The 27,672-nt window shown below is 34.1% G+C and overlaps 2 protein-coding genes across 2 annotated transcripts in view; one reads left to right on the top strand and one right to left on the bottom strand.

Moving 5' to 3' along the window:
• The window catches only part of LOC106107633 (myosin-IA), a 35,777-nt gene extending 18,307 nt beyond the window's left edge, over positions 1–17,470 (bottom strand). The window contains exon 1 of the mRNA XM_013288575.1: positions 17,237–17,470. Coding sequence (XP_013144029.1) covers positions 17,237–17,325 — 89 coding nt within the window. The 5' untranslated portion in view covers positions 17,326–17,470. The remainder of the gene's footprint in view (positions 1–17,236) is intronic.
• Positions 17,471–17,725: 255 nt separating this feature from the next.
• Positions 17,726–23,998, top strand: LOC106107683 (forkhead box protein J3-like). Its single transcript, XM_013288654.1, has 6 exons — positions 17,726–18,267; positions 19,823–19,946; positions 20,233–20,379; positions 20,850–21,024; positions 21,422–21,496; positions 22,217–23,998. Exons 1-6 carry the CDS (start codon positions 18,074–18,076, stop codon positions 22,426–22,428), a joined length of 927 nt encoding a protein of 308 aa, XP_013144108.1. The 5' UTR covers positions 17,726–18,073; the 3' UTR covers positions 22,429–23,998.
• Positions 23,999–27,672: the final 3,674 nt, after the last annotated feature.

Genomic DNA, 27,672 nt, shown 5'->3' with positions numbered 1-27,672 from the left:
CCATACATGATCTATGCAAGACGTCACGAGCCGCCCCTCCCGTACCTCTTCCCGCGTGCACTCATTAATGACGCTCTGCAGGCCGCAACTACACAACACGTTTTTGTATTTATCGCTCGTTGCGTTCGCTTCTAATATGTTAATGCATTATATCACAGATTTGAATTAGATCAGTGCCATATATGTGTGAAAAAAAAAATAGAAACAGTAATAAAAACCGATTCAAATTCAATAAGAGAAAGAGACAGAGATACACTAATGAATCAAAATTAAAACTTTTAAATCCTTTTAACAAAATGAAACATCATTTTAATTAAAACCACACAATTTATTGTTATTGTGTACAAGAAATCAATGTCACCAAATCAAGGCGACCAGGTCTACTGCAGCCCTATGAGTCACGCGGCCAGTGGCATTCGAAGCTCATTAATTCTGGTCACACGTCATTCGTTGATTCATCACACGTCGGCAACGCATCTGCTTACCCCCGTTCGAGATTGAAAGCGTTGCGTTTCTTATAATATCCTATTTTGTATCAATTGAAGACAAGTTTTTCTTTTAAGTAAACATCAGTGTGTTCATTATCGTCCAGCAAAAAAATAATAACAGTGGTAGAGTTTGCTTTGACATCTTCGCACGAATGGGCCGGCTCGCCCAGTGTAATACCACGACCACACAGAAAACAGGCGTGCAGTGAAAGCAATTCCGCGTTTCATCTGATGAGTGTGGTGCCGGAGGTCTAATTTAAGTCCCTTTCCCTTTCCACCCTTTTCTTAAGAAGAAAGGATAGGAAAGAAAAGTGGATTTGACGGTAGAGGGGACGCATAGGAAGGGGAAATGTCCTCTTTATGTGTGTCTCCTCCTCCGTCAATTAAGGGTAGGCAACGCATCTGCAATTGCGGATGTTTATGGGCAGCGGTCGCTTTCCTTTTCGGTGGATTCAGGTGGTCGCTTGCTCGTTTGCATCCCTATTTTATAAAAAAAAAAACAAAGTCCACAAAAAAAAAGTGAAACAAGAGACAGGAATAAAAAGCAAATTAGGTAAAACGAAAAACAATTCTTCAACAACAAAAGTCAACAATTTAAAATTCCCCAGTAGATTATTGCAAGGTGCAAAGCATTATCATCGTATTCACTATCACCAAGCGATATGTCACGACAGGCTCGATAACTACGCGATAAATATTTATGACTCGATAGTGACAAGTGGCCAACTTGTCGTGAGTCAGGAGACCTGCACAACGTATAGGCGCGGTCAAGAATGTATGACACATCTAATATTTACAAATAGAGTTACATAACTACGACCTTTTGGCGTAGTAATTGAACTACGGGCAATGTCAAACGCAAATGTAAACAAAACTGACTAGTTTCATTAGAAATTTTAACAAAGGTTAAAGAAGCCAAAACAAAAACAGCTAAAATAAACCAGAGCTAAACGCCAGATGTCCGTAAGACCACACAGGCAACAGAGTAAGTAATAAAAGTAGAAACAACAGTCCCAAGTTGCACTGACATGCAATACGCCATACGCATACTAGATAGTGTACTTAGCTATCGTCACTCGAGTCAAAGTGAGAAAGCGTGTCGTCTTATGTCGTCGGAGGGCTCAACACGTGCGATGACCTCGGCTGTCCAAACAAGTCCCTACGTACTTTGGAAACATCCGTGCTAAATATTCAACCTTGAAACCTACTATTCCAACAATCATCGGTAATCAGGAGAATAGAAGCATGACGTCATAGTTCCTTTACCTTATATGAAACTAGCTTTCGCCCGCGACTCGCGTGGAATTAAAAATAAAAACAAAAGTAATTAGCCTATGTGTTCTTCCAGACCATCCTGTACATCTATGACAAAATTTCATAGAGATCAAATTACAAACACCTACCCGTCCATCCATCAACCTAAACTTTCGCATTTATAAGTATGAAAGTATGATGTTAATTTGAAACCACAATTCAACTATATCCTAAAAACATTCAATAAACATGGAAAAGAAAGCCATAGGGCCTTTACTTTATAGCACTCCAATTGCTATATTATCAAAAATCTAAAACGTCCTGCGATCAGTTTCACGCAAGCGAGGTGACACGAAAATAGTATTTATTGCGATACACGAATAAACTCAGGGCAAATCGTCAGCAGACAGGAATAGAACAAAGGTTTTTGACACTGACTTGAAAAAAACATGGCGTATAACAAACATCAAGATTCATGTCGAATAATGTACTTCAAAGGCGACAGTTCCCTGAAATTCAGAAGCTATTCGAACACTTATTCTGACGTAATACTTTGAGATAAATTTAATAATGACAAAGACTTTTGGCAAGTGGATATTTTTACTTGTTTCATAGTTACTAAAATTTGAAAAGAATTATGTATAAAGTTTCGTTACACAAATTAATATTGTTGCATAATAGACACTGCAACAGACCTACCAGAAAAAGAAAAATTACACTAGGCCTTTTTTAATCTAGGGGGGAACAAACGAAAGATACCTTGCCTTCTCAGAGAAGAGAATTATGTAGAGTTTGAACGATCTGTTAAAACTAAAATCAATTAAAACTGAAATGTGTACATTTATCATTAACTTACTCGGTTAGTAAGATAACTAAGGTCGTAAAAATTACGACTACTTAGATTCATGATAATCGAAGTATCTGTTAACTATTCGACATGATCGAGAATCATAATTATGTAGTTTACGTAGCAAATGGGGAGGTTATTTTAAACAACATCGAACGTAACTTCATTGATGAGTCGATTGGACTAGCTTATTTTTAATGGCTTTAAGAATTGAATACTTTCTCAATATTTTTAATAACATTTTAAATTTACTTGATAATGTCTAATATTGATTTTCTTTGTTCATATGATTAATCAAATTATTTATTATTGTAAGAAACAAACGTAAAAGTTACACTAATAAAAAACAATATACGAAATAACTAAACCCAGAATTTAATATTAAATGTTAGTCATAATTTATTTCAACAAAGAATGGAAAGAGTTTACTAACATCTTTACCGATAACAATATTAAAAATAATTATTAAAATCTTAGAAAACTTATAATATGCAAATATCCATTCATTTAATTCTCTAAAACTGAATGAGAATTATCTTCAGATACGAAAATTATTAAAATGAAACAAACCATGAAATCTTTCAGAGGTATTCATATTGCCTTCTCTCTCACACAGTCTAATTATAGCAAACTTTCAACGTAGTCCTTTTACATTCGTGAATCGAATGCGGTTATAATGGCCAAAATAAACATAGCCTATGGACTTACTGTGATAGAAAATATTTGTTAAAAAGTCCGTAAACTATTAAAAAACACTAAATCTGACCAAAACTAAATTATGATAGCACACTAGCGCCACTCTGTCAATGTTTTAACAGTGGTAGTGCCCGCTTTAACATCTTAGCACGAAGGGGCCGACACGCCCGGTGTAATACCACGACCACACAGAAGACAGGCGTGAAATGGAAGAAATTCCGTGTTTCGTCTGATGAGTGTGGTGCCGGAGGACTAATTTAAGTCTCTTTCGCTTTACCATCCTTTTCTTATAAGGAGAGGATGGGAAGGGGAAGTGGATTTGACGGTGGAGGAGATGCATAGGAAGGGGCAATATCCTCTTTATGTGCGTCTCCTCCTCCGTCGGATAAGGGTAGGCAACGCATCAGGGATCGCGGATGTCTATGGGCAGCGGTCGCTTCGCCATTTTGGCGGATTCAGGTGGCCGCTTGCTCGTTTGCCATCTTATGTTATAAAAAAAAATGTTAAAATAGTGTTATAAAATAATTCTCATCTTCCACAACGACCAGATTCATTTGACTCCTTGGTGTTGCCCGCGACTTCGTACTAGCAATAAAAAGTAGCCTATAATATGCCCGTCTATATCTATGACTAGATAAAGATAGATCACTTTGAAAAATTAAATTAACAAAATGAGCAAGGAACACTTCAAGCAAATCTCTATTATAATTTACGGTATTTAAGTTAGACGTGCAATAAATCTTCCTACACATGGCTATCTAAAATCTAACAGGAAACAACGGAAATGACATGCGCTAGTGTTCAGTCGCAATATCCGGTACAAGGAAATCTTTGTTATTGAGTAACCAAACTTATGTAGTAAAAAGAAAATACGTTTATAGAAGGTTGGGCCTTCCAATATCCGGACATAGAATAAAAGCCTATCACACAAGGAAATTATGTTAATAAAATTTCCCCATTACCCGTCACTAAAGTTACTTGTACATATTTATTACTGTCTTAAAATAAATAACGAAAAAGGTGAAGCCGATTATCAAAAAATCTTATCTTCGGAAAATTCCAGCCAGTATCGATAAAATGGAACAATAATAATTTATCTGTGTTTTTGGATGTTTGTATTATACTCTGTGCAATACCTTAAATTGTCTTTAGATTTTGTCAAGCTGTTTTCAATCTTATTCTTACTAATATTATAAAAGCGAGTTTGTAGCCTAAACGGCTTGACGGATCTTGATGAAATTTGGCATAGACTAGGATAGGCTGGAAGCACACATAGGCTACACACTTTTGTTTTTATTAATTCCACGCGGACGAAAGTTAGTATTAGAAACCCAACGAAATTTTCTCCCTAATACCAAATGTATGAAACATTGTTTACTATAGCTTAAACATAGGAAATGACACAATGACTTTATCGATAATGTCTATTTGCAATGAGCGCATCATAGCGCACTTACATCATACCGCGAGTTGACTCCGGGGACACGCTGACAGACAGAAGGACTTATGTGCTAATTTTTATATATTTACACTGCTGAACAATTTAACGACGTTCGAATAAAGAACATTACGACAAAAACGATGCGAAAAATATGAAAACCAAGTAAAAAAATGTAACGTAGAGTTAGAGTAGTTTAGAGCAGAGTTCGCTCTTCTTGAATTACAGTTTTGTATCGTCTATAATTCTAGCAGTCAAATGGTTTGCTGGCTCAAATCCAGGCTAGGTACATCAAAATTGTTATACAGTAGAACCTCGATAAATTTAAGTCCAAGGGAAACAAAATATTTGAAGTTATAGAGGTTTTAAGTTATCAAGGGTCTATGTTGTAGAGGTTTTGGGCTCTGATGGGAAGGGAAAATATTATTTTTTGTAAGTTATAAGTTAGAAAGGTTTGAGTTATGGAGGTGCTACTGTATTTGAAATCTTCTCTGAGATTCCACTAATTCTCCAGTCTGTGGTTTTGAGATTTCATATATTGTAATCTAAAGAATCTTGCTAGCTGTATGTCATATTAACTGACAATGTTAAAGATGCGAGTTAACTGTAAGTTACGTTTAACCTCTCATTACGCAGGGAACTGCAACGGGGACAGGCAGCGTAACGTAGATGAGACCGTTACGAACGTGTAGAGATTGTCACTTACTAAGAATTATTAAATGACTAGCTTTAGCCAGCGACTCCGTCCGGGTGGAATTAAAAAAAACATAAGTGAATAGTCTATTACTTCTTAAAGACTATCCTCTACGTCTATGCCAAATTTAATCGAGATCTGTTTAGCAGTTTAGGCTTCAAACTCCAACATCCATCCATCTAAACTTTCGCATTTTTAATATTAGTAACATTATTTGAATACTGATTCCTTGCATAATGATTTGATACTTAGATATATCTAGTATTTTTTCATCAATCTTACAAAAGAGTCTAATCGATTCGTCTAAAATATATCTTACAAAATATGTTAAAAATAAACACTGACTTCACAGATGATTCACTATAATGCAGAGTCGATTGCCAATAAAAAAAAAAACAATGAGCAATCACAAAATGTACCTAGACTACGATGGTTTAAATTGCTTACATTAACAATACGATCCTACCATTAGTTAGTCAAGTACGGAATTATTATCATAACAGCACTTATACATTTATAATTTTTACACGTACATAATCGAATTTAAAAAACCGCAAAACGCTCGCAAAAAGTATTTGAATTTAATTAGACGGCACTTGCGTTCCGTGACGTTTTATGACGTCATGAGTCCGCTGCAAAAGGGGAAGGAAGGCCGCATATTGAAGAAAACATTGAAGTCTTAACCAGCAGTAAATTAATAGACTTATCAAGATTGTAATAAACAATGTTTTTTTTTTATCTTAATAGAGTTCTCATGAGAATAGAGGGGAAAAGATTCAGGGTTATTAACCTAGCGATTTGAATTTCGAGTTTAAAGTCGTCGTTAACAGTGACAGTCCATTCTTGGACCTAGTTATAAACGCAACTGCAAAGGGTTTAATTGTCAGTCGTAAAACCTAATAATGAACGCAGTAATGGTCTGTGGACATTCCAACCGCAGTACGCACCTTATCGCCCAACCTAATAACACTAATAAACACGTGTTAATTACTTTTAAATTTAACATTTAACTAGGTACAAACCACTGTTCTATTGCAAATGGAAAAAAATATTATTTCATCTATCGCATACTACGATTTCGTTGGGTTCAGGAAATTAGTAGCTTTTTCCTGCGTGGAATTAAGAAAGTAAGTAATGTTCTCTTCCAGACTATGCTCTACATCTATGCCATATTTCATCGAAATTCTAACAAACTTCCATCCAGTCATCTAACTTTCGCATTTATAATATTAGTACGAGTATAGATGTAGAGGATAGTCTGGAGGAACACGTAGACTACTTACTTTTGTTTTTTTTTTAATTCCATGAGAATGGAGTTGCGAGCGAACGCTAGTAAAATTATAATTCCAATGATACTGAATACATATTTATTATTCATTGTATATGATAACGGATTGTAAAAGATATTAAAAACAAATAAAGCCGCACTCTTGATCCATTAGCTTATAAACAAAGATTAGAGATACACAGAGCTACGAAAAACAGAGGCGACAAGGTCGTCTAGAAGGAAACTGGACAATCAAAAATTGCGTCAGAGGATATATCTCTGTGAATCATGCGGCATGGAGTACATTGTTTAGAACATAGTCTAGTGGTTACGTGACTCAGTCGTATATTTTTGACCGACTTCCCAAAAGAAGTACCTCCTGTACTCAATTCGTTTGTAAATATTTTTTTTTTATTGTGTGACCACATAAATCCGCTCTACAACATAGTCATAACAGATACAATAATGGTAGTTTAAGTAATTTAAGGAATTATTTCGTTACTTTTTAGTGTATTTTGTTTGGAAGTCGGCTTTTTTTATTAACAGTTTTTAATTGAACAATTTGAATTAATTTGAATACATTTGAATTTCATTGAAAGACAATAATAATAATAACATACAGCGTAAGTTGTGTGTATTGTTTTTTATACGATTCTTTTACATCCGATTTCAAGGTCATTGGTGTTATTGAAGGAAGCTATGTTTACATGCATAACAGTGGTAGAGCCCGCTTTAACATCTTCGCATGAATGGGTCGACTCGCCCGGAGCAATACCACGACCACACAGAAGACAGGCGTGAAGTGAAAGCAATTCCGCGTTTCGTCTGATGAATGTGGTGCCGGAGGCCCAATTTAGTCCCTTTCCTGTTTCACCCGTTTCTTATAAGGAAAGGATTGGATGGGAATGTGGATTTGACCGTGGAGGAGATGCATAGGAAGGGTAAATATCCGCTTTATGTGTGCATCTTCTCCGTTGATTTAGGGTAGGCAACACATGTGCAATTGCATATGTCTATGGGCAGCAGTCACTTCGCCATTTTGTCGGATTTAGGTGGCCGCTTGCTCGTTTGCCACCTTATTGTATAAAAAAAACTACAAACTATATTTTAATACAAAGTAATTATAACTTAGAGGTAAACTTAAGAGACATTACAAAGTTATATAACACCAAGAACCTATACGATAAAATATTTTATATTACTTTCATTGAATCTGAATTCAATAGAGGGAAATAAAAACATCACAAAGTCACGTTCGTCAGAAAATCATGTACAATTGTCTACAAGATATATGAAGTACTATGTACTTTATTCAACACAATAAAACTACTATTTTTAACACACACTAGCTGTTCCCATGCGACTTTATGAAAATTTTAATTAGTGTTTACATTTGTCAAATTATCAATTGCAAGTGTCGAAATGACATGACATGATGACAAACCATGACAACCTTGCTTTCTTGATGTTGGCAGCAACTTATGGTCTCTTTCCCACATTATGGTTATTATTAAAAAAAGAACTATTCGAAAATATGTTGTAATTGATGACATCTTAGCAACAAAGTAGTGTGTGTTTACGCTTTATTATATTAATTATAGTACTTATATATCTAAGTATCTTTCAAAATGTCAAGACATATTGATCGTGCTGTTTCTGCCGTTGCCATAGTTACGTATAAGAAGAAGTGTTTATTACGTCCGAGAAACATAATTCCCAGACAGTGGATACTCCGACTGGTCGATGACCCCCTTAATTACCATTTCATATTAAGACGGACCGTCTTGTCACTTAATACATCTTACATATAAAAATATATTTTTGCTTGCATATAATTTAAAGCGGCGACTGAACTGTGAATTATCTTCAGCCTGTGTCAATACAATATTGGAATACATCTCTCCTATATCTTTCACAGTTTGTGGTTCTCCGCTTTCGATGTCCTACTAATTTCAAAGGTCTGGGTCCGTCTACAGCACACTTTATGCACACAAAGCTGTACGTACTAGTTCGTGTACGTCCAACCTAAGTGTTACGTCTGCCACTTAAGCTTTCATTAGTATTTAACCTACTTTATAAACAAATCGAGATAACTGTGAGAGTACTTTTAGCTGTAAAGATGTTTTACATTGAAATCTAATCGAAATTTCCTATTCTATGTTGTTTTAATTTTAATTATATTGTATTGTTTATAAATTAGGCTTAGAGAGAGTGATATAAAGTGTGATAGATAGAAATAAGATTTTAATGTAAATTTATGTTTTAACATAAAAATAAAGAAATAAAGATACACCCGCTCCCCAGGTCTTTGACTTAAAATGTGTTAGGGGAACAAGAGGGCTGCATAAAGCCGTTAAAAAAAATATTTTACACTAATAGTGTGGACTTACATTATCTGATTATAAACTTTGTTTTAAAACTATAATTTCCAAAAACAGATTTAAGTAACATATTACAAGTAAACATAAGTTGCACAATCACTTGACCATATTTCAAACGTTAGCCACAAACAAACATTTAGATAATCGCATTTACATGAGGTTATTTATAGCGTCACGGTTAAGTGGACTAATGCTTTAATGCTTTAACATTCCTCAACAAGTTTTTATACTTATAAATTTAAGAAAAACGTAGCTTACTACTTTCATTATCATCTCTTAAAAAAAACAAACAATAAAAAAACATTGCCGTTATAAATCTATACCTACACTATTATTAACAGGAACTAGCTGTTCCCGTGCGGCTTCATCCGCATGAAATTATGATAATTTTATTTTAATGTTTACACTTGTCAAATTATCAATAGCAAATGTCAAAATGACATGACATGACAACCTTAGCAATCTTGCTTCCTTAATGTTGGCAGCAACTTATGGTCTTTTTCCCACATTAGGGTTTTTATCCAAAATATTTACCCCCTAAGTTTAATGTCATTTAAATATATAGCCTAAAGCGTGACGTAAGTGTAGGGCTTTTTATTAATAAAAAAATGATTATTCAAAAATATGCTGTAATTGCTAACATTATAGGCAACAAAGAAGTGTGTGTTTACGCTTTATTATAATAGTATAGAAGTATATATAATAATTTATTTATTATTGTAAAGACTTAAAGATTAGGAAGTAAAATATAAACCCTTGAATTGTTTTACTTATCTTATCTTATCTTATAGTATCGATGTAAGTACTTCTTGTTTGAGAATCAACTTTGAACGGTTTACTTGACTTCATAACACTATTGCCCGCGACATCATCCGATTGAATAAATTTACATAACAGGAATTTATCTAGAAAGTGTATTAAGTAGCTTTCGATTTTAATGCACACAAACAAACATGTGCAATATAATGCGAATTAAAATTTAAACTTTAGTCAGACTTAAAAGAAATAATAAAGATGGACCTCAGATGGGTCCATAGTCGGTGCTGTCACCAAAAGATCGAACATGAGGCCGTCTTTTAATCGTTTATAACACGAATTAATAAAATAAATAATATGCTTGATGTCAATGCTATTTTTAAAATAATACACCTATAGGATTTTTCCCATTGCGTCGATTATTGTAAGGATTTGATGGGCTCAATGGTCTATCGAATGGTCCAACGGGTACCACCTGAAAAGGGCAAAGGAGCAACAAAAGCGGGCGGATTATCGACGCATATGGATGTAACCAGAGACTAAAGATGCGTACCATTGAGAAGTTGTTTAAACATCGATATAAGTTTCGTCCAATATTTTATCAACATTTCATAGTTTTACTAACATTCCATAATAAAGAATACGCGTTAATATAACATTAAAATATAAAGTCAGAGGTGTTTTTAAATAGTTCGAGTCAAATGGTTTTACTAAACTTATCAAAATATTTACATACATTAGTCTATTGTAAGATTTAGTATAACTACTACACAAGATTTTATCTATAATGTTCTTATTTTAACTGCTTAGTCATAATTAATGAAGAGCCAATAGCCTATTTTTTTTATAATATAAGGTGGCAAACCAGCAAGCGACCACTTGAATCCACCGAAATGGAAAGCGACCGCTGCCCATGAACATCCGCAATTGCAGATGCGTTGCCTACCCTACTCTTAAGAAAAGGGTGGAAAGGGAAAGGGACTAAAATTAGGCCACCGGCACCACACTCATTAGACGAAACGCGGAATTGCTTCCACTTTACGTCTGTTTTCTGTGTGTTCGTGGTATAACACCGGGCGAGCCGGCCCATTCGTGCGAAGATGTTAGAGCTCTACCACTGTTAATGGTTATGGTTACCGATCTTCCGGTCGAGGGTTCGAATTCTGCCATTCGACTATTGTCGTGACTCATAGCACAAACCTACAGCTTTGTTAGAATGGTTAAAGGAAATATTAGTATACTAAAAAAATCTACTAATGTTTTTATTAAAAAAATATATAAATCGAATACTACTGGAAAAAATTGCAACTGCAATCCTGATTTATATATACAGCTACAAGACGTAATATTTTATGCCTATTTGATTTTCGCCATCATATTTGGAGGTTGTGAAAATTCGAAAGAATATAGAAATAAATGCCACTAACATCATTAAGCGTGTCGTTGAAGAAAAAAGCTGCTGCGTTCAATCAAAGACCTATCCATTTTTACAGTTCAGTGCACTCGACTGACACTTGCATTGATCAGTTATCCCTATCTATTCAAAGAGAAATTGAGGGATGTGTCATACATATTTTTTTTTTATAACAGTAAAGCGACCGCTGCCCATAGACATCCACAATTGCAGATGCGTTGCCTACCTTTATCCGACAGAGGAGGAGATGCACATAAAGATGATATTTACCCTTCCTATGTATCGCCTCGTCTGTAAAATCCACTTCCCCTTCCCATCCTCTCCTTATAAGAAAAGGGTGGTAAAGAGAAAGGGACTTAAATTAAGCCTACGGCACCACACTCATCAGACGAAACACGGAATTGCTTCCATTTCAAGCTTGTTTTCTGTGTGGTCGTGGTATTACACCGGGCGTGCCGGCCCATTCGTGCTAAGATGTTAAAGCGGGCACTACCACTGTGAAACTATTCGATTACAGGGGCACTATTTCGATCTAAAGATGAACAAGTCTGATAGTGCAACATTCAAATGTTCCACTGCCGTAATAACAGGTGTAGTGGTTACGAGCCACCATACTGTAAACAGTAGCGTGACGATCAACAATAAATTTTCGAAAGCGATGGTCAAATACCTTCACATATTTACATGCTTTAATGATTTAATATCAACGAGGAAATAGCGACATTCTAACGGTTTCAAACCGGTTATGAATCTGAATATATTTACTAATTTATACTAATATTATAGAGAGGAAAGATTTGTATTTTTGGATTTTTGTATGTATTGAAATAAATCAACCAATACTGGGCTAATTTTAAAAATAAACACAGTAACATAGGCTATTTTTTTTTCAATTCAATGCGGACAAAGTTGCGAACGTCGCTTATCTTTATTTAATAAATAACATGTTCAACATAATCACGTTTTAAGCATAGATCTTAATAAATTACGTAATTGTTAGGAATTATTTTGTTCTGGTGAAAGTCTAGAAAGAGGTTTTAAGACATGAGATCTAATTTTAATTCTTATCTTCGCTTATATTGAATTTAAAGCCATTAAATATACATGACTGACGATTAGCAACCATTTTGTTTTGACAATCCTACTAATATTATAAATGCGAAAGTTTAGATGGATGGATGTTTGTTAGAGTTTGTAGTCTAAACGGCTGAACGGATCTCGATGAAATTTGGCATAGACGTAGAAGATAGTTTGGAAGAACACATAGCCTACTCATTTTTGTTTTTTATTATACGCGGACGGATTTGCGGGCGAAAGCTGGTTATTACATTTAGATTACTATAATTTGGAAACACTGTACGAGTTTAGTTCTATATAAATGTATTATAATTTCTTAGAGACAACAACGTACACAATAACAATAGTAAACTTACATATTGTTAGTTGTACGATCTACGCATACGTTATATTTACACTACAATCAAATTGTTCATATCGGACAATGGACGCACTTTGATACGCGATGCGTTTTAATATGAAACTTTGAATGTTGACTTATTCGTTTAACTGAAATTGGTAATTTTTATAATATAAGGTGGCAAACGAGCAAGCGGCCACCTGAATCCACCGAAATGGAAAGCGACCGCTGCCCATAAACATTCGCAATTGCAGATGCGCCACCTACCCTTATTTGACGGAGGAAAAGACGCACATAAAGAGGACATTTCCCCTTCCTATGCGTCTCCTTCACAATCAAATCCACTGTTCCTTCCCATCCTTTCCTTTTAAGAAACGGGAAATGAACTAAAATAAGGCCTCCGGCACCACACTCATCAGACGAAACGCGGAATTGCTTCCACTTCACGCCAGTTTTCTGTGTTGTCGTGGTATTACACCGGCGAGCCGACCCATTCGTGCGAAAATGTTAAAGCGGGCTCTACCACTGTTAAAATGATATAAACAGATTAAACAGCTGTTGCTCCCGACTTCGTCCGCGTGAAATAAAATATAGCCTATATTACTCACAGATAAATTACCTTTCTAATAGTATAAGAATTTTTAAAATCGGCCCAGTAGTTTTAACGTGAATCAAATACATACAAAAATACAAATCTTATCTTTATCATACTAAACTAATAATTTGTAAACGTGAAAGTTGGATGGATGGATGATTTGTTATAGTTTGTAGCCTAAACGGCTGAACGGATCTGGATGAAATTTGGCATAAATGTAGAACATAGTCTGGAAGAACACATTGACCATTTTTTTTTAGTTTTTTTTTAGTATTAGTATAGATTATACAAAGCAAAGAGTTAAAAAATATTAAAAGCGTAAAGACTGACGGAAAATTTTAAGAAAACAATTAATTATATTCATAGTATGAAATGACTATACCCTTATTGGAATATATCCGTGGCTAATAAAAAAAGTTATAAAAGTACACGACAGCTATCACCATCTAAAATATTCACAATATTTTTACAAGACTCCTTCCGCCATTAGATCGCCACAACCTTTAAGGAAGTGGGGCACGAAAGTACCGGGCTGTAAAGGGCAATTGCTATAACGACACACTTCTTCCTAGACTTTATAGGTACCTTTACAACCCTTTTCAAACAATACAGTACAAAACTGGGACAACCTTATTATCCTAATCAGGTTGGTAGGATAAGGAAAAGGCGTGATTTTTTATATTATTATTGACACAATAATTGCAATAAAGCCACAAGCACAATCATCATCAACTTGCCCTTATCCCTTACGGAGGGTCGGCACAGTATGTGCTGCTCTTCCATACATCTCTATCAGCCGTCATATCTGAAACCACTTCTTTCTTAAGCATAATCCCTTTCACACAATCTATCCATACTTGCAAAGCCACAAGCACAATATTACATATTAGTGGTTGTCGAGGAATGCTTTCGTAATTTCTTACTACATAATTATTACAATCCTTCAATGCACTTTCATTTACAAGTATTTCTTCAAGGATATTTTTATTCTTTCGAAATGACCGTGACATTCTCAATAAAAATTGTTTGTCTAAAAAAACTTACATTACAAAATTAAACTTACATAATTAGAATGAAGTTTGTTTTGTACATACGGTCAGTACTAACATTTAAAAAAAACAGTCAAAGCGACAGTTAAAATTTTGCTCATCCAATTCTTAGCTAGAATTGCTCGTCTGTAGCGAGCTTGTCCAAGTCAACTTTCACATAAAACAAGAATAGTCCATTGTTCAAAACATCAAATCACAAACCAATTCCCACACGATGAAATAAAGAAGCAATTTTGGTAAAACGTAACAATATGCTGTACAATAAAGCAGAGTTGCCCGTCATTGTAAAGGGTAGGGAATTTCATTCCTTGCTATTGACAGCCTAAGATTGAAACATCGACTGATAGGTTTTGCGGTGGTCGACAATCGCGAAAAGACATTCACAATTGAGTTATACTCGACAGGAATAGATAGGAACATATTCTGTGGTATGCGGAAGGTATTACTTATGATGGAGTACCAGAGGCAAGAAACCATAGACTTAATAAAGGCAATTTACTTTTGTCCCTCGAATAATGCTGTTGGTAAAATGTTTTAACAAAAAAAGAACAAAAAATTCTTGTGGAGACCAATTCTGTAGATCCTAAATGAACACCAGAATAACGGCGTAACAATGCATTATGTGTATTAAAAAAAAAAACAAATTTGTTTCACAATATCCTTAGGGAATGTATTAATGTTGTGAAAAGTAATATCTTAAATTATTTCAAAGCGAGTTTAATTTATTTTAGTAAATATAACGAAATGAAAGTCGCCACACGAGAGTACTTAGAGAATGCAACTGTCCCTCTCCCTCTAGAGATTCGAAAAATTCAGAATTTAAAATACATAGTAGGTGCCCCCCCATCTCCCTAGACCATGATCATCGACTCGGCGTAAATCGTCATATAACCATGCTAATGAAGGGGTCATGAACACGACACGCAGGTCAACGCCTAACCCATAAAAAGTTTAGAAAACATTAACTGCAAATTTTTTACTTAAAACAAGTCTTATTTACCAAAGCATTGATATAGACACGACAATTTGTATCTTATTTGCCCGCTTTTTGGTTAATTCGCATCCTAACGCGTCTTCTTCCATAGGTGTCGCCAGATGATTTGGGTAGAAATAGAGCTACCATTATATGGCCTTATTCAAAGAAGTTTATATATGTACTTTATTATTACCGCCCTTCACGCTTCTGACGAGGCCCGTGTCTCTGCTTAGTCTTTTTTAACTCAAAATCCGTGAAAGATTTATTTACATTATTGTAATCTATGTGTGAAGTCATTCATTAGTCAAGGTATTGCTTTGTCCTTTCAATAATTTTTCCTCGTCAACTGCACGTACTCGATGTATCCTTGCTTTTTTTCCGACAGTTAATTTTGCAAATTAATATAAGCCTAGTATCTTTCGTAATCCTTTGGAACTTATTCTTAGTAATGTTTTAGATATCATTTTGGTTCTTTTAGTAACCTAAATCTTAGATCGTTCTCATTTTAACAAGTGTACTGGCCATGTAAAGTTGTTTATGGTCAAGTAAGTTTTTTTATGATGTAATTATGAATCATGTTCGTCGTCAATCTCTGGTCGTCGTGAGATCATCGATGAGAATAATTGTCTATGGTAAACGAATTAATTTGCGTTACAAGGTCGCGCTTTTGTCCTCTACTGCTAAGAAGTAATTATCACTCGCATTTGTCGCGTAAACTTGGCAGATGTTTTTGTAATTATTATCATAATCACCGTGAGAAAAAAGTTACATCTTTTTCTTGAATATGCTTTTGTTCGTAATGATTATACGTAATCACTTCTATGTTTTTTTGTTTATAATATTGATATAACAGTATAGGTAGCTTTTATAGTAAATATGCATTGCAAAAATGTAATTAAATTCTCTACAAAGAATCATCTATCAACCTCAATAAAAACAAATGAATTACGTTGATGTATGTTCCTGTGTGTGTTTCCCGCCATAAAACTTTGCCGTCTTGTGACATCACATGTTCGGAGACTTCCTGTACTTAGGAATTGTTCCTGTCACTCCTTGTTACGTAGACCTAGTCCTTGTAAGAACAATGTGACGCTAAATTCTAAATTAAAGTCTAGAGACTAAGGATAAGTCGTAAAAATATTTTAAATAAATCTTCAATATGGTTTTAATTAGGTTATCTTTGTTCGTCACTGTTTATAATACCGGTTTTTTGTTTTGGAAGTTATTGCTCATTGTAAATGACTGTTTAGGAAGCAGAAAATAACGTAATGTTAAGGAAATCAGTTAAGGTGTTCAGACCGAGAACACCATAGAGCAGAGCAAATTTTTTTTGATTGTATAAAGCTCAATTTAATTTGCAATAAAAAATCTGTTTCGCTCTACGCTACGGTCTGTTTGAACAGACCCTTATACTAAAAATAAGTCGTCAAAACTTCTATTTTTATAATCGACTAGCTGTTGCTCGCGACTTCGACCTCGTGTAGTTTAAAAATAATAAGTAACATAGCCAGTGTTATTCACTGATAAAGTGGATTTTAATGGTGAAGGATTTTTTTAAATCGGCCCAGTAGTTTTTGAGTTATTTCAATACATACAAAAATCCAAAAATACAAATCTTTCCTTTTTATAACATTAGTATAGTTAATAGAAATTTATATTCATATTAATATTTATTTGTATAAAAATAAAGTGTATGTATATTCAAAAGTAAGTCAAAAAACATTGCAATTAAACAACAAAAGGCCGACAAGTTAGTATTTATTCAAGTGGATAAGACAAGGTGAAATAAATATGAAGTCATAGCTAATAATACGTGTAAACAATTTTAATGAAGTTTGCGATGTCGAACTAAACTTTCAAACTTTTCCTTAACTTTTAGAAGAAGTAGCATTTAAGAAGTATCTACTGTAATAATGATAACATACTATACAAACTTGATAAAGTCAATTAAAAAGTAATGTTACCTGAGATGCAAATTTTCGATAAACTTATCCGTGGTCAAATTGTCTAGCAGGACGAAGTCGGACACACCAACTTCTGGCTGGGTAGCCATGATTACGGTTCACTTTTTATGTCACAAAACAAATTATAAGAATGTTTTACACTATTTGTTGATAAATATTACAACAATTGTACAATTTTTGTCAACAAACCGTTAAAAATACAATGACGCCAAACACAACCATCCCCCGCCGACATTTCACGTAAACTGACATAATTTTGAATTTAAGTTAGAGTTAAAGAAGAACGTACATTTAAATCAATAGCAACATTATTCGTTACCATTTACAAAATATGCATTTTTTTAAAAATTCAATGAAATCAATTTTCATTTCTAATCATCGAAACTTCGTTTCTACCTAACTTAATCATACTGTTTCGATATTTTTAATCCGACTGGAGATTTTTATAAAATTGAATTGCTTATCTGTGCGCCGCCATTTTCCTTGTTGTAGGCGCCTCAAATGTCATAATAATTCCAATTTACTGAAAATTACGTTTTCTTTACTTTTTACGTTCTTTTTTATATTTCATTGCTATTGTTGAGCATTTTTATGTGCAATTAGTTTTTCTTTACGTAAAAAGTATTTGTTTTGCCTTTCCTAACTGTTCAATAGTCCAAGGCTGTTTGACTGATATTTTACGATGAATATCAAAGATCTTCATAAAAGGTAGCGAGTTATTTAGACGCCCACGGAAGTGTCGTACTAAGGGCATTAGGAGGTAGTTTTTCCAAATTCCCGCGGAATTATGTGCGCTTGAGGTGGTGTAGTGATACATTGTGTATTGTGTATGAGACAATGAGCGAGTCCCCAGGCGTAGAGTGGCTGCCGGCCTACAGCCCAGGTCCGCCGCGCCACAGTCCTCTGGGCCCTATCCCTCGATTTCTCTACGAAGATGTCCAACCGCCTTGTCGCCAACAAGAAAATAACAATAAGGAAGTAGAGCTAAAGGAAAATTTAAACAAAATCAAGCACACAAAACCTGCATACAGGTAATAATTTTTCCTCCTATACTTTAACACCTTTAAATTCATGCGTCATCAGATACTGTAGGTCATCTTACTTAGTACCTAATTAAGTTTTTTGTTAATGTATTTTCCTGCAAATCTTGCTTTGTGGTTATACAAAAGTTGTCATTTTTTGCTACATCATATATTTTTTCGTATCACCTATTAAGTAAAATGAGCAGTTGTTTTAAGTACAATTTAAACATCATTCTTATGATTTTTTTGTATAATTTTCCTAAAACTCAATTGTATTTATTTTATGTATGGTGTTTCCAATTGTATATGACTATATTTTTTAATGCAAGACTGAAGATTGAAATTCTGGCATGATTTGCATCATTTAAATAATTAAAACTTAACCTGATAGATAGTTTTTCATTCTTTTTCTTCAGCCTCTAGCATTGTACTCATAACAACATTATATAAAAATCAGTAATTTAATTATACACAAATATACAAACATTAGTTATTAAAAAAAATTTCGCTGTTGTAATCCACTCCTTTCTTAAGCATATCCTCTTTCACACAATCCATCCATAATTAATACATTATGAATTATTACTACTGCATATAAAATGTTGCTAACCAAGTTTGTATGAAGACTTATTAACATGCATTCCTATGCAAATGATTTCTCTACATCATTTATCTCAATTACAATCAATGCATCTTTTATCCTAATTAGGAAATTGTTGCTATCTGTATATTTAAATACTGGCCGGTTCTCACAACTTTGTCCGCATGAAATTAAAAAGTAATAGAATATATAGCCTATGTTACTTACAGATAAATGACCTTTCTAATGGTGAGAATTTTTAAAATCGGTTGACTAGTTTTTGCATGAATCAAATACATGCAAAAATCCAAAAATACAAATCTTACCTCTTTATAATATTAGTATTCTAGTTTCCACTGAAATACTCACAGGATTTGGGGGGGGGGGTGACTGAAAATGGATAGATAGATAAATATTGTTAACCCTTAATTTATTAATTAATTGGGCAAGTCTTACTCACTTGACATTACTATAATAATAATAATAATAAGCCTCTTTATTTCCATATTTACATAGGGTTTCAAAAACTTTGTTTTGTTAGTATTGTTAGTTTTACACCTTATTATAGTTATTAGTATTGTTAGTCTATTACATTTTTTTTTATTTACTTACTTATTTATTTATTTATTTTAAATATGGATCCCGCCTTGGGTAAAGGCCTCCTCCATCTCCTTCCAGCCTTCCCTGTTTTTGCTTGGAGTCAGCCAGTCTTTCCTTGTCACTTCCACATTACTATATCCATTTTAATTTCTTTATTGGTAACAAATCAGTATCAATCTCAAGAAAAACTCTCTTTATAAAAAAAAATACTTTTCTAAATCTACAGCACCCACTTATCTAAAAACCATCATCAGTTTACAATCTTATAAAAAATGTATCTTTGAATAAGGGTTAATTAAATAAACTTAATATTACGGTAGGAGTAATTCACCTCACTGCATAACACCACCTGTTTATTTTTTTTTAATAACAATATTTTTCCAGTTATGCAAGTATGATCAGACTTGCAATCAACAGCTCTGCTAATGGAAAGATGACCCTCAACGAGATCTATAACTACATTTGCAATGCCTTCCCATATTACAAAGAAGCTGGTAAAGGTTGGATGGTGAGTAAAATGATTAGAATTTTCTTTATATCATAAATTAGCAACAAAAATGTCCTGAATGTACATAACTAGCAGACAACTGCCCATAGAATTCTGATATTTGAGATAACATTACCAAATTAGATAGATGCCTGTTAGAGTTTGTAGCCTAAACTGATAAATGGACCTCAATAAAATTTGGCATAGATGTAGAGTATAGTCTGGAAGAACACACAGGCTATTTACTTTTGTTTTTTAATTCCACGCAGATGTTGTAGCAGGTGAAAACTATTAATATTTGTTTCAGAATTCGATCAGACACAATTTATCTCTGAACAAGTGCTTCATGAAGGTGCCTCGCAGCAAGGACGACCCAGGCAAGGGTTCCTACTGGGCTATGGATAGTAGCTACAAGATAGCAGAGGTTACTCCGCGGCGTAGGCGCAGTCTAAGGGTGAGTATTACCTCAGTAATAATCATCAAATTTGAGTTATTATGGAATATACCACTAGTCTTATTGTTGGTTATATTAAGGCCAAATACTTGAACAATTTCTAAATGCGTAATAGTTTACAGTGTTCAGATCGGGTAGGTTGCCAAGGTAAAGTCATATTTTCATACTAATCTTAAATTATTGCTTGATTAAGTCTTTATGGGGTCCTTATGCCCAAATTCCATTAAAATGTTGACCTCTATCAAATATTATGCGGCGCTTAAGCTAACGGCCTGTCCCATTACTGCCTGATAACAGGTCAAATATCTTAAAAGTGACATCACTGTCAGAGTACCAAAATCCGATACTTCCATTACATATTTTATATGTTGGATAATTGGATGGATAATTGTGGGACTGGCCCAAAGTTTTTGATGTATTTTATAGTATGGCCGTATTGAATGTACTAGAAACGTGCATATGTGTTCCAGATGGCGCCGTACAGTCCGGAGTGCAGTTCCAACAGCAGCGGCGAGGCGGGGCTTCTGGCGTGCGCGGACGCCGCGCCTACGCCCCCCGCCACCCCCACCACGCCCACCTCGCCCACCACCCCCACCGTCACCGCACTCACACTCAAGGAGGAGCCCGTCGTTAAGGAGGAGAACGGTAAGTATGACGTACCGCCCTCCAGTTAGTAACCCCAACTGAACCAATCAAGAATTTTTCCCCCTTTAATTTTTTACCCCCACTTAGTAAATTATCTGTTATTTGTGTCAGAGCACTCGAACTCTAGAGACTTTATATTGGTACATTGATGAATTCGGGCTTTTAAACCACAATTACATAAAACAATATCAGTGTGATATGTCTGTCTATATGCTATTTATATTTTGTTTCATGTTTTTAAATTATTTTGAATACTGATTTATGTGTAAATTTGATAGTGAAGTTAGAATAAATTGTAGATTTTGTTTATCTATCAAATGTTTCAAATGTTAATTGAGCTAGTAATTATTATGTACTTATTATTGTAGTAAATTTTACAAAATAAATAATGTTTCAGATATGAGCCACACCGATGATGCACTCTCGGCTTTGATGAATGAAGAGTTGATGCCCGATGTGGATATTAGTAGAGGTACATAGAGTAGAAATATATTGGTGAAAGGCTATTTTATGCGATATTGACTCATATATTCAGAATTTAAAATATATATTACAGATAATGAAGTATGCAGAAATATAGTAATTTTAATCTAGAACCGCTCTGAAAATCTTTCAATTGAAATTATATTTAGGGTTTGCGTTTATTTTTTTTTAATGAAGACACTAAATGGCTCTCATGAACATTTTACCTAATGGCGCTTAAAACAAATAGCCTTTCAACCAACGATATGTAAGAATATATGGATAATTTTAATTTTATCATCAGCTACTAAGCTCAGTATAACGCTTGTCCCTTAATTTGAGGGTAACTAGGCCATAGTTTATTGTCTACTAGCTTTCGCCCGCGACTGTCCGCGTGAAATTTAAAAAAAAACAAAAGTAAGTAGCCTATATATTCTTCCAGGTTATCCTACAAACTCTAACAAACATCCATCCATCTAAACTTTGGCATTTATAATATTAGTATGATTAATAGATTGACGAACATATAACTTTAAATTTTTCTCTCTGGTACGTGCCAAATTACCTTCACAGTAAGAACGCAGTGTTTGACTGTGTTAGGTTAGGTTCGTTTAGATCACTCCCAGAGATCACCAGTAACATTAAATGATAGGGTTCTTTGGGGACAAAATCTGCAGATAATTCTTACCCAAGGCTTCCTTAAAGTTAGCTAATAAATTGTGTTTGTCAGAGCGGTGGTGGTGGTCCGGCGCGCGGCGGCACGTGTGCGGCGTGCTGCACCACAGCTCCCTCACTGACGACTACGGCAACTTCGTGGAGGTGCGCGACGACTGCGACTGCCCCGCCGACTGGGAGGACACGCCCCCCGCGCCCGCCACGCCCACCACACCCGTCGCACCCACTGCGCCCACCGCGCCCCCCGCGCTCTGGCCCACATTATAACAACGCAATCACAACCCTACCACAGGTCAGTTAAAGGCCAGTTTTGATTGCACCCCGGAGACGTAGTACACACTATGGTGCTCTCCGTTGGCCTTTTATACTGCAATGTACATTTATATGGTACAAAGACTTTAAAAAATATATAGACTAGATATAGTGATTTTTCCACCGGTAACTTTGAAAAGTTAGTTTAGTGCCACCTTATGTCCTTGTATTAACATGTTTTAAAACATTTTACTAATAAGCTCCATCTTTTGTTAAAATAATCTAAAAACTATAGACATTTGTGATTTAGTGACACATATGGGCAATTTATTTCAATGCAATTAGTTATAGTGACATTTTTGAGGACCTAATAGTGATGGTGGAAAATATGAAAAATGACTCGAGTGAAATCAACTATGTAGCCTCTGTATATTTTTAAAGTCTTTGTTTTGGCCAGTTTTGCACCCAGGAGACGTTAAAACCAAATGGCCAGTGTACATGGTGCTCTCCGTTGGGCTTTTATACTTAAATGTACATTTACACAGTACATTTATATGGAATTTTATATTCGGATGTCCGACAATCTACATTGTTAGTTATTTTGTGTGGATTGCAGGTAGATTAGTATACACGTATATAGAATTTAGGGTTACTAGTGTCGGTACAATATTACTGTCAATTATGACAGATGAAATGCAATTAATTTCACTTAAAATTAACATTTAATGTACTGAAACTACTTAAATATCAGATGTTAACCTAACAGGGTAGATGAAACTAACAATTTCAGATAAGTTAATATCTTTGATAGTTAAATGGCAGTCTGCTACAAAAATTTTAAATTTTCAAATATTATTGAAATATTTTTTATTCACCCTCCAATTTATTCATACAACCCCAGTTTTTATGCATTGAATTTAAAAAAATTACTTATTGTACAAAAAATATTTGCTATGGCAACACTGAATTAAGTCATTGTTGACTGACATTTAACTGTCAAATCTGACAGATGTTATTTCCCGTGATCCCGAGTTTGTTTTCGCAAATCATTTGAAAAGAGAATTTGTACATATAAATAAATTGATTATTTAACTGTAATACATAAAAACAAAGAAAGTACATACAATAGAAAGTAATAAATAACATATCTGCCAAGTATTTATATAGATTTAGTTACCTATGTAGGTGTAATGTAAATGTGTTATGTATAATGAAATGGACCATAGAGCATATAAAGTGGCATAGAGTTGTTAGGCTTCTTTATGGTTAGAAATGATGCAAACATTTTTTTTTTGCAATATTTGCTGATATCAAGGTATACTTGACTACAAATATTTAATAACAATTTAGTGTATATGAAATAGGACAATGTTACTTAATCTGTATATTTTATTAAGAACAAAATAAATAAATGATAATATAATAATTCAGTTTATATCAAAAGTACATTTTAAAATTTAATTTTGTTATAGATAGTGTGAAAAGTTGAAATGAAAGGCAGTCATATAATAGGGAATATGCATGTATCTTATTTTTTTTTAAACAGTGGTAGAGCCCGCTTTAACATCCTCGCAATTCCTCGTTTCGTCTGATGAGTGTGGTTGCCAGATGCCCAATTTTAGTCCCTTTCCCGTCCACCTTTTTCTTTAAGAGAAGAATGGATGGGAAAGTGGATTTGACGGTGGAGGAGACACATAGGATGGGGCAATATCTTCTTTATGTGCGTCTCCTCTGTCGGATAAGGGTAGGCAACGCATCTGCAATTCCGAATGTCTATGGGCAGCGGTCGCTTAGCCATTGTGGTGATTTCAGGTGGCCGCTTGCTCGTTTGCCACTTTTTTGTATATATAAAAAAACGATTCTATTTGTTATAAAATTACCAGAAAAAAAATTGCTAAAAATTTTAAAATAAAATTACGATCATTTTAGTGCGATGATACTTAAAAAAAGTTTGGTACAATTTGGCGTCATGCATATTGCCTATTGTGAGAAAAAAAAATTATGTATACAAAATTTTATATGTAAGCATATATGGAAGGAATTTTGTAAGATGTGTATGAAATATCAATTTTTTTAATTTGAATTATATTTACTTTTATTGTCCTATTTGATATATACTGTGGTATATAACAGTATTGTAGCTTGGATGCAAACGGACAGATCTCACTTGACCAGTATACAATAATGAACATTTGATTTTACATAACATTTGTAATCTTATCATTTATTATGTATTATGAATTAGTTTGTACGAATTTATAGTTTAATTAGAATTAACTTGCTGTAAGTAACCGGCCTAGGTGTTGCTTGAACATGTTTTTACCGCGTTTACATTGTGCCATAACGGAGTATGGCGGAACTGTCCCATATCTTATTGAAATGTGTTCAGAAACTTTTTAGAAATTGTATCTACATATAGTGATATTGTATATAGTTTGTGGCTCGATATGGATTCAAGAAAATTGGGTTTTATATGTACATCGCTGGCGATTGTATGCGAAATATAAAAAAAAATGTTGTGTAGAAATGTTATATTTCATGTATAGGAAATATACATTTACAGCTTTACAAATAACGCGGTATTAATAAACTTAGAAATATTATTTTTGCGTAAACTCAGTTTATTTTTTAACAGTGGTAGTGCCCGCTTTAACATGTTAGCAGTGCAGGGCTCGCCCCCAGTAACACCACGACCACACAGCAGACAGCCGTCAAATGGAAGCAATTCCGTGTTTCGTCTGATGAGTGTGGTGCCGGAGGCCTAATTTAAGTCCCTTTCTCTTTACCACCCTTTTCTTATAAGGAGAAGTTGGGAAGGGGAAGTGGATTTGACGGTGGAGAAGATGCATAGAAGGGGAAATATCCTCTTTATGTGCGTCTCCTCCTCCGTCGTACAAGGGTAGGCAACGCATCTGGAATTGCGGATGTCTATGGGCAGCGGTTGCTTCGCCATTTTGGTGATTTCAGGTGGCCGCTTGCTCGTTTGCCACCTTATGTTATTAAAAAAAAATCTAAGTTTACCTTTATACCGCGTTATATAAGGCTGTTGGAGTTTTTTGTATTTTTGACGGTGTTAGTGTCGGCCGGAGTGTCAAATAATGGCAGTTATGCTAATCGTAGTTTAACATTCCTTTATGTAGTTGTAAAAGAATCGTTTATTTACATACGTACATGCGCTATTCATAGACCAGTATTTACATTTAAGTATTTTTTATTTGATTTATATTAAATAGACAAATGTATCTGACCAAATGATGGTTATTACGTTACTCGGAAGATATTAAAACTTACTAATAGAAAATAGCACATGTATAGAATAACAAAGATCCTATGGCAGTCGACACTTTTGTTAACTAAAATTGTCATATTTTGACCAATAAGGGAGCTGCAACTGTACGGGTGAATGTTGCCATTTCCCAAATTTCGAAATTATATTTAAAAAATAGTATACAGTTTGGTTTTGATTGCAACAAGAATTTGGAAAGAAGTTGGGAAATTTTTGCTTACGGGTAACTCTAAAATCTAACAGCCCTCCAATTAATGTCTTTATAGGTCTATACAGTAAAAGGATTTTGTAACAGTTTTTTTAATATAGAAAGGAGTAAGTGAGCTATTTTAATTGTCTACTGGGTCAGATATGTTTGTCAGAGTTTAGATATATTTTGTTTATAACTTGGTGCATAATCGAGGTTGCCATCATTTTTTTAACATTTTTTTTCTGTGATAACATTTATAATAAAGAAAATATGATTATTATTGTGGATAGAGCTGGCAGATATTTTCGCAGATATTGTGTATATTATTTTATAGTGAATTTAACCATATTTTAGATGTATTAATTTTCACGCATATATTTTTTGCTGCTAATTTTTTGTATTATTAAGAATTGGATTGAAACAAATCATCATTATTATTGTATTTACTAAATAAGGTTATTTTTAATAATTTCAATGATGTACCATTAATATTTATTGATGCGCAAATTTAAATTTTCATTTCATAATTTTTAAAATTGACTTTAATCTGAAATGTATTATTTAAAGTAGTAAAAAGAAAGATTAAACGTCAAATATGATATTTCAATGCTGGCAACACTGAATTGTTTAGTACGAGTGCGCATCAAAATTAGCTTTTTAATATCTGTAGTTTTATGTTTTAATCCAAATTAACTTGAATTAGTATACAAAATGTATAATTTAGTGTTGTATTGAGCGTTGAGTTGTCACGGTCCGCCTATAGATGATATTGCCGGCCGATCGCGCCGTAACATGTACATTGTATCCCGCTCGAGTTAGTTTACTTTAAGAGTAGAATGTTCTACCTCTAAACAAAACATAGTTGATGTACAATAAAAGTCTTTTAACAATATTGTGCCTATTTATTTATATTCCCGATGTCCCGTTCAATTACACTTGCCTGGTCCCTGTCGATATCATTACACCTATCTGCATTCCCGCTCCCGACCGAACTTGGAAAGGATTTAAAATCTACTAAATTACAAAATACTGTTTTGTACCAAAACCGTTCGTCAAATCAGAAGTTAAACAGAGACCAAAAAGTTTTTACTAACTATCAGAGAAAAAACTTGACAATGATTGTTCATGCGGTTGCAAAAATTGTTTTGATGTTCGAGTTTAGCCCCCAGATGATTTGATGACCAATGTTTCACAAAAAGATTTAGTTTAGCAAATGAAAACTATGATTTCAATATGAATAGAATCTGTTACAGGGTTTTGAAGATATTTGAATACATTTAAAATAATAAGCAAATTAGTGCCCTCTGGCAACCAAACGGAGCAAATTTGGATAGAGGTAATGCGTCAAATCGTTATATTATCGAAAGAGGAATTTATGGTAGTCGATTGGTGAGAGTCAAAATGGCGGGTGTACCATCGCGAATTAAATTATACCACTTACTAAAAAAATGTACCTAAAATGTACTAATTAGTACCTCGCTCAAAAAAAATTGTACCTTCTCTAGAACTTAATTATAACGAAATTAAGTTCCAGCCGCTATATTGACGTCAATATGGCGGGTGTACTATTTTTTATTTTTATTTTGGCCATTGCTTATAACGTATGACTATACCAAATAAATTGTACCTAAATAGTACCTCAATAAAAAAATATACACATTTAATATAGTAGATAGTTTTCGAGAAATAAAACAAAAGTCTTGCTTAGTAACGTTATTTATGTTTTACTCGCTTTCGCCCGCGACTACGTCTGCGTGAAATTAAAAAACAATATAAAACATAA

Source organism: Papilio polytes, unplaced genomic scaffold, assembly GCF_000836215.1.
Source record: "Papilio polytes unplaced genomic scaffold, Ppol_1.0 DF821956.1, whole genome shotgun sequence".
NCBI classification, from domain to species: domain Eukaryota; kingdom Metazoa; phylum Arthropoda; class Insecta; order Lepidoptera; family Papilionidae; genus Papilio; species Papilio polytes.
Note: the sequence above shows the minus strand (reverse complement) of the source record. Positions and strands in the feature narration are given on the sequence as shown.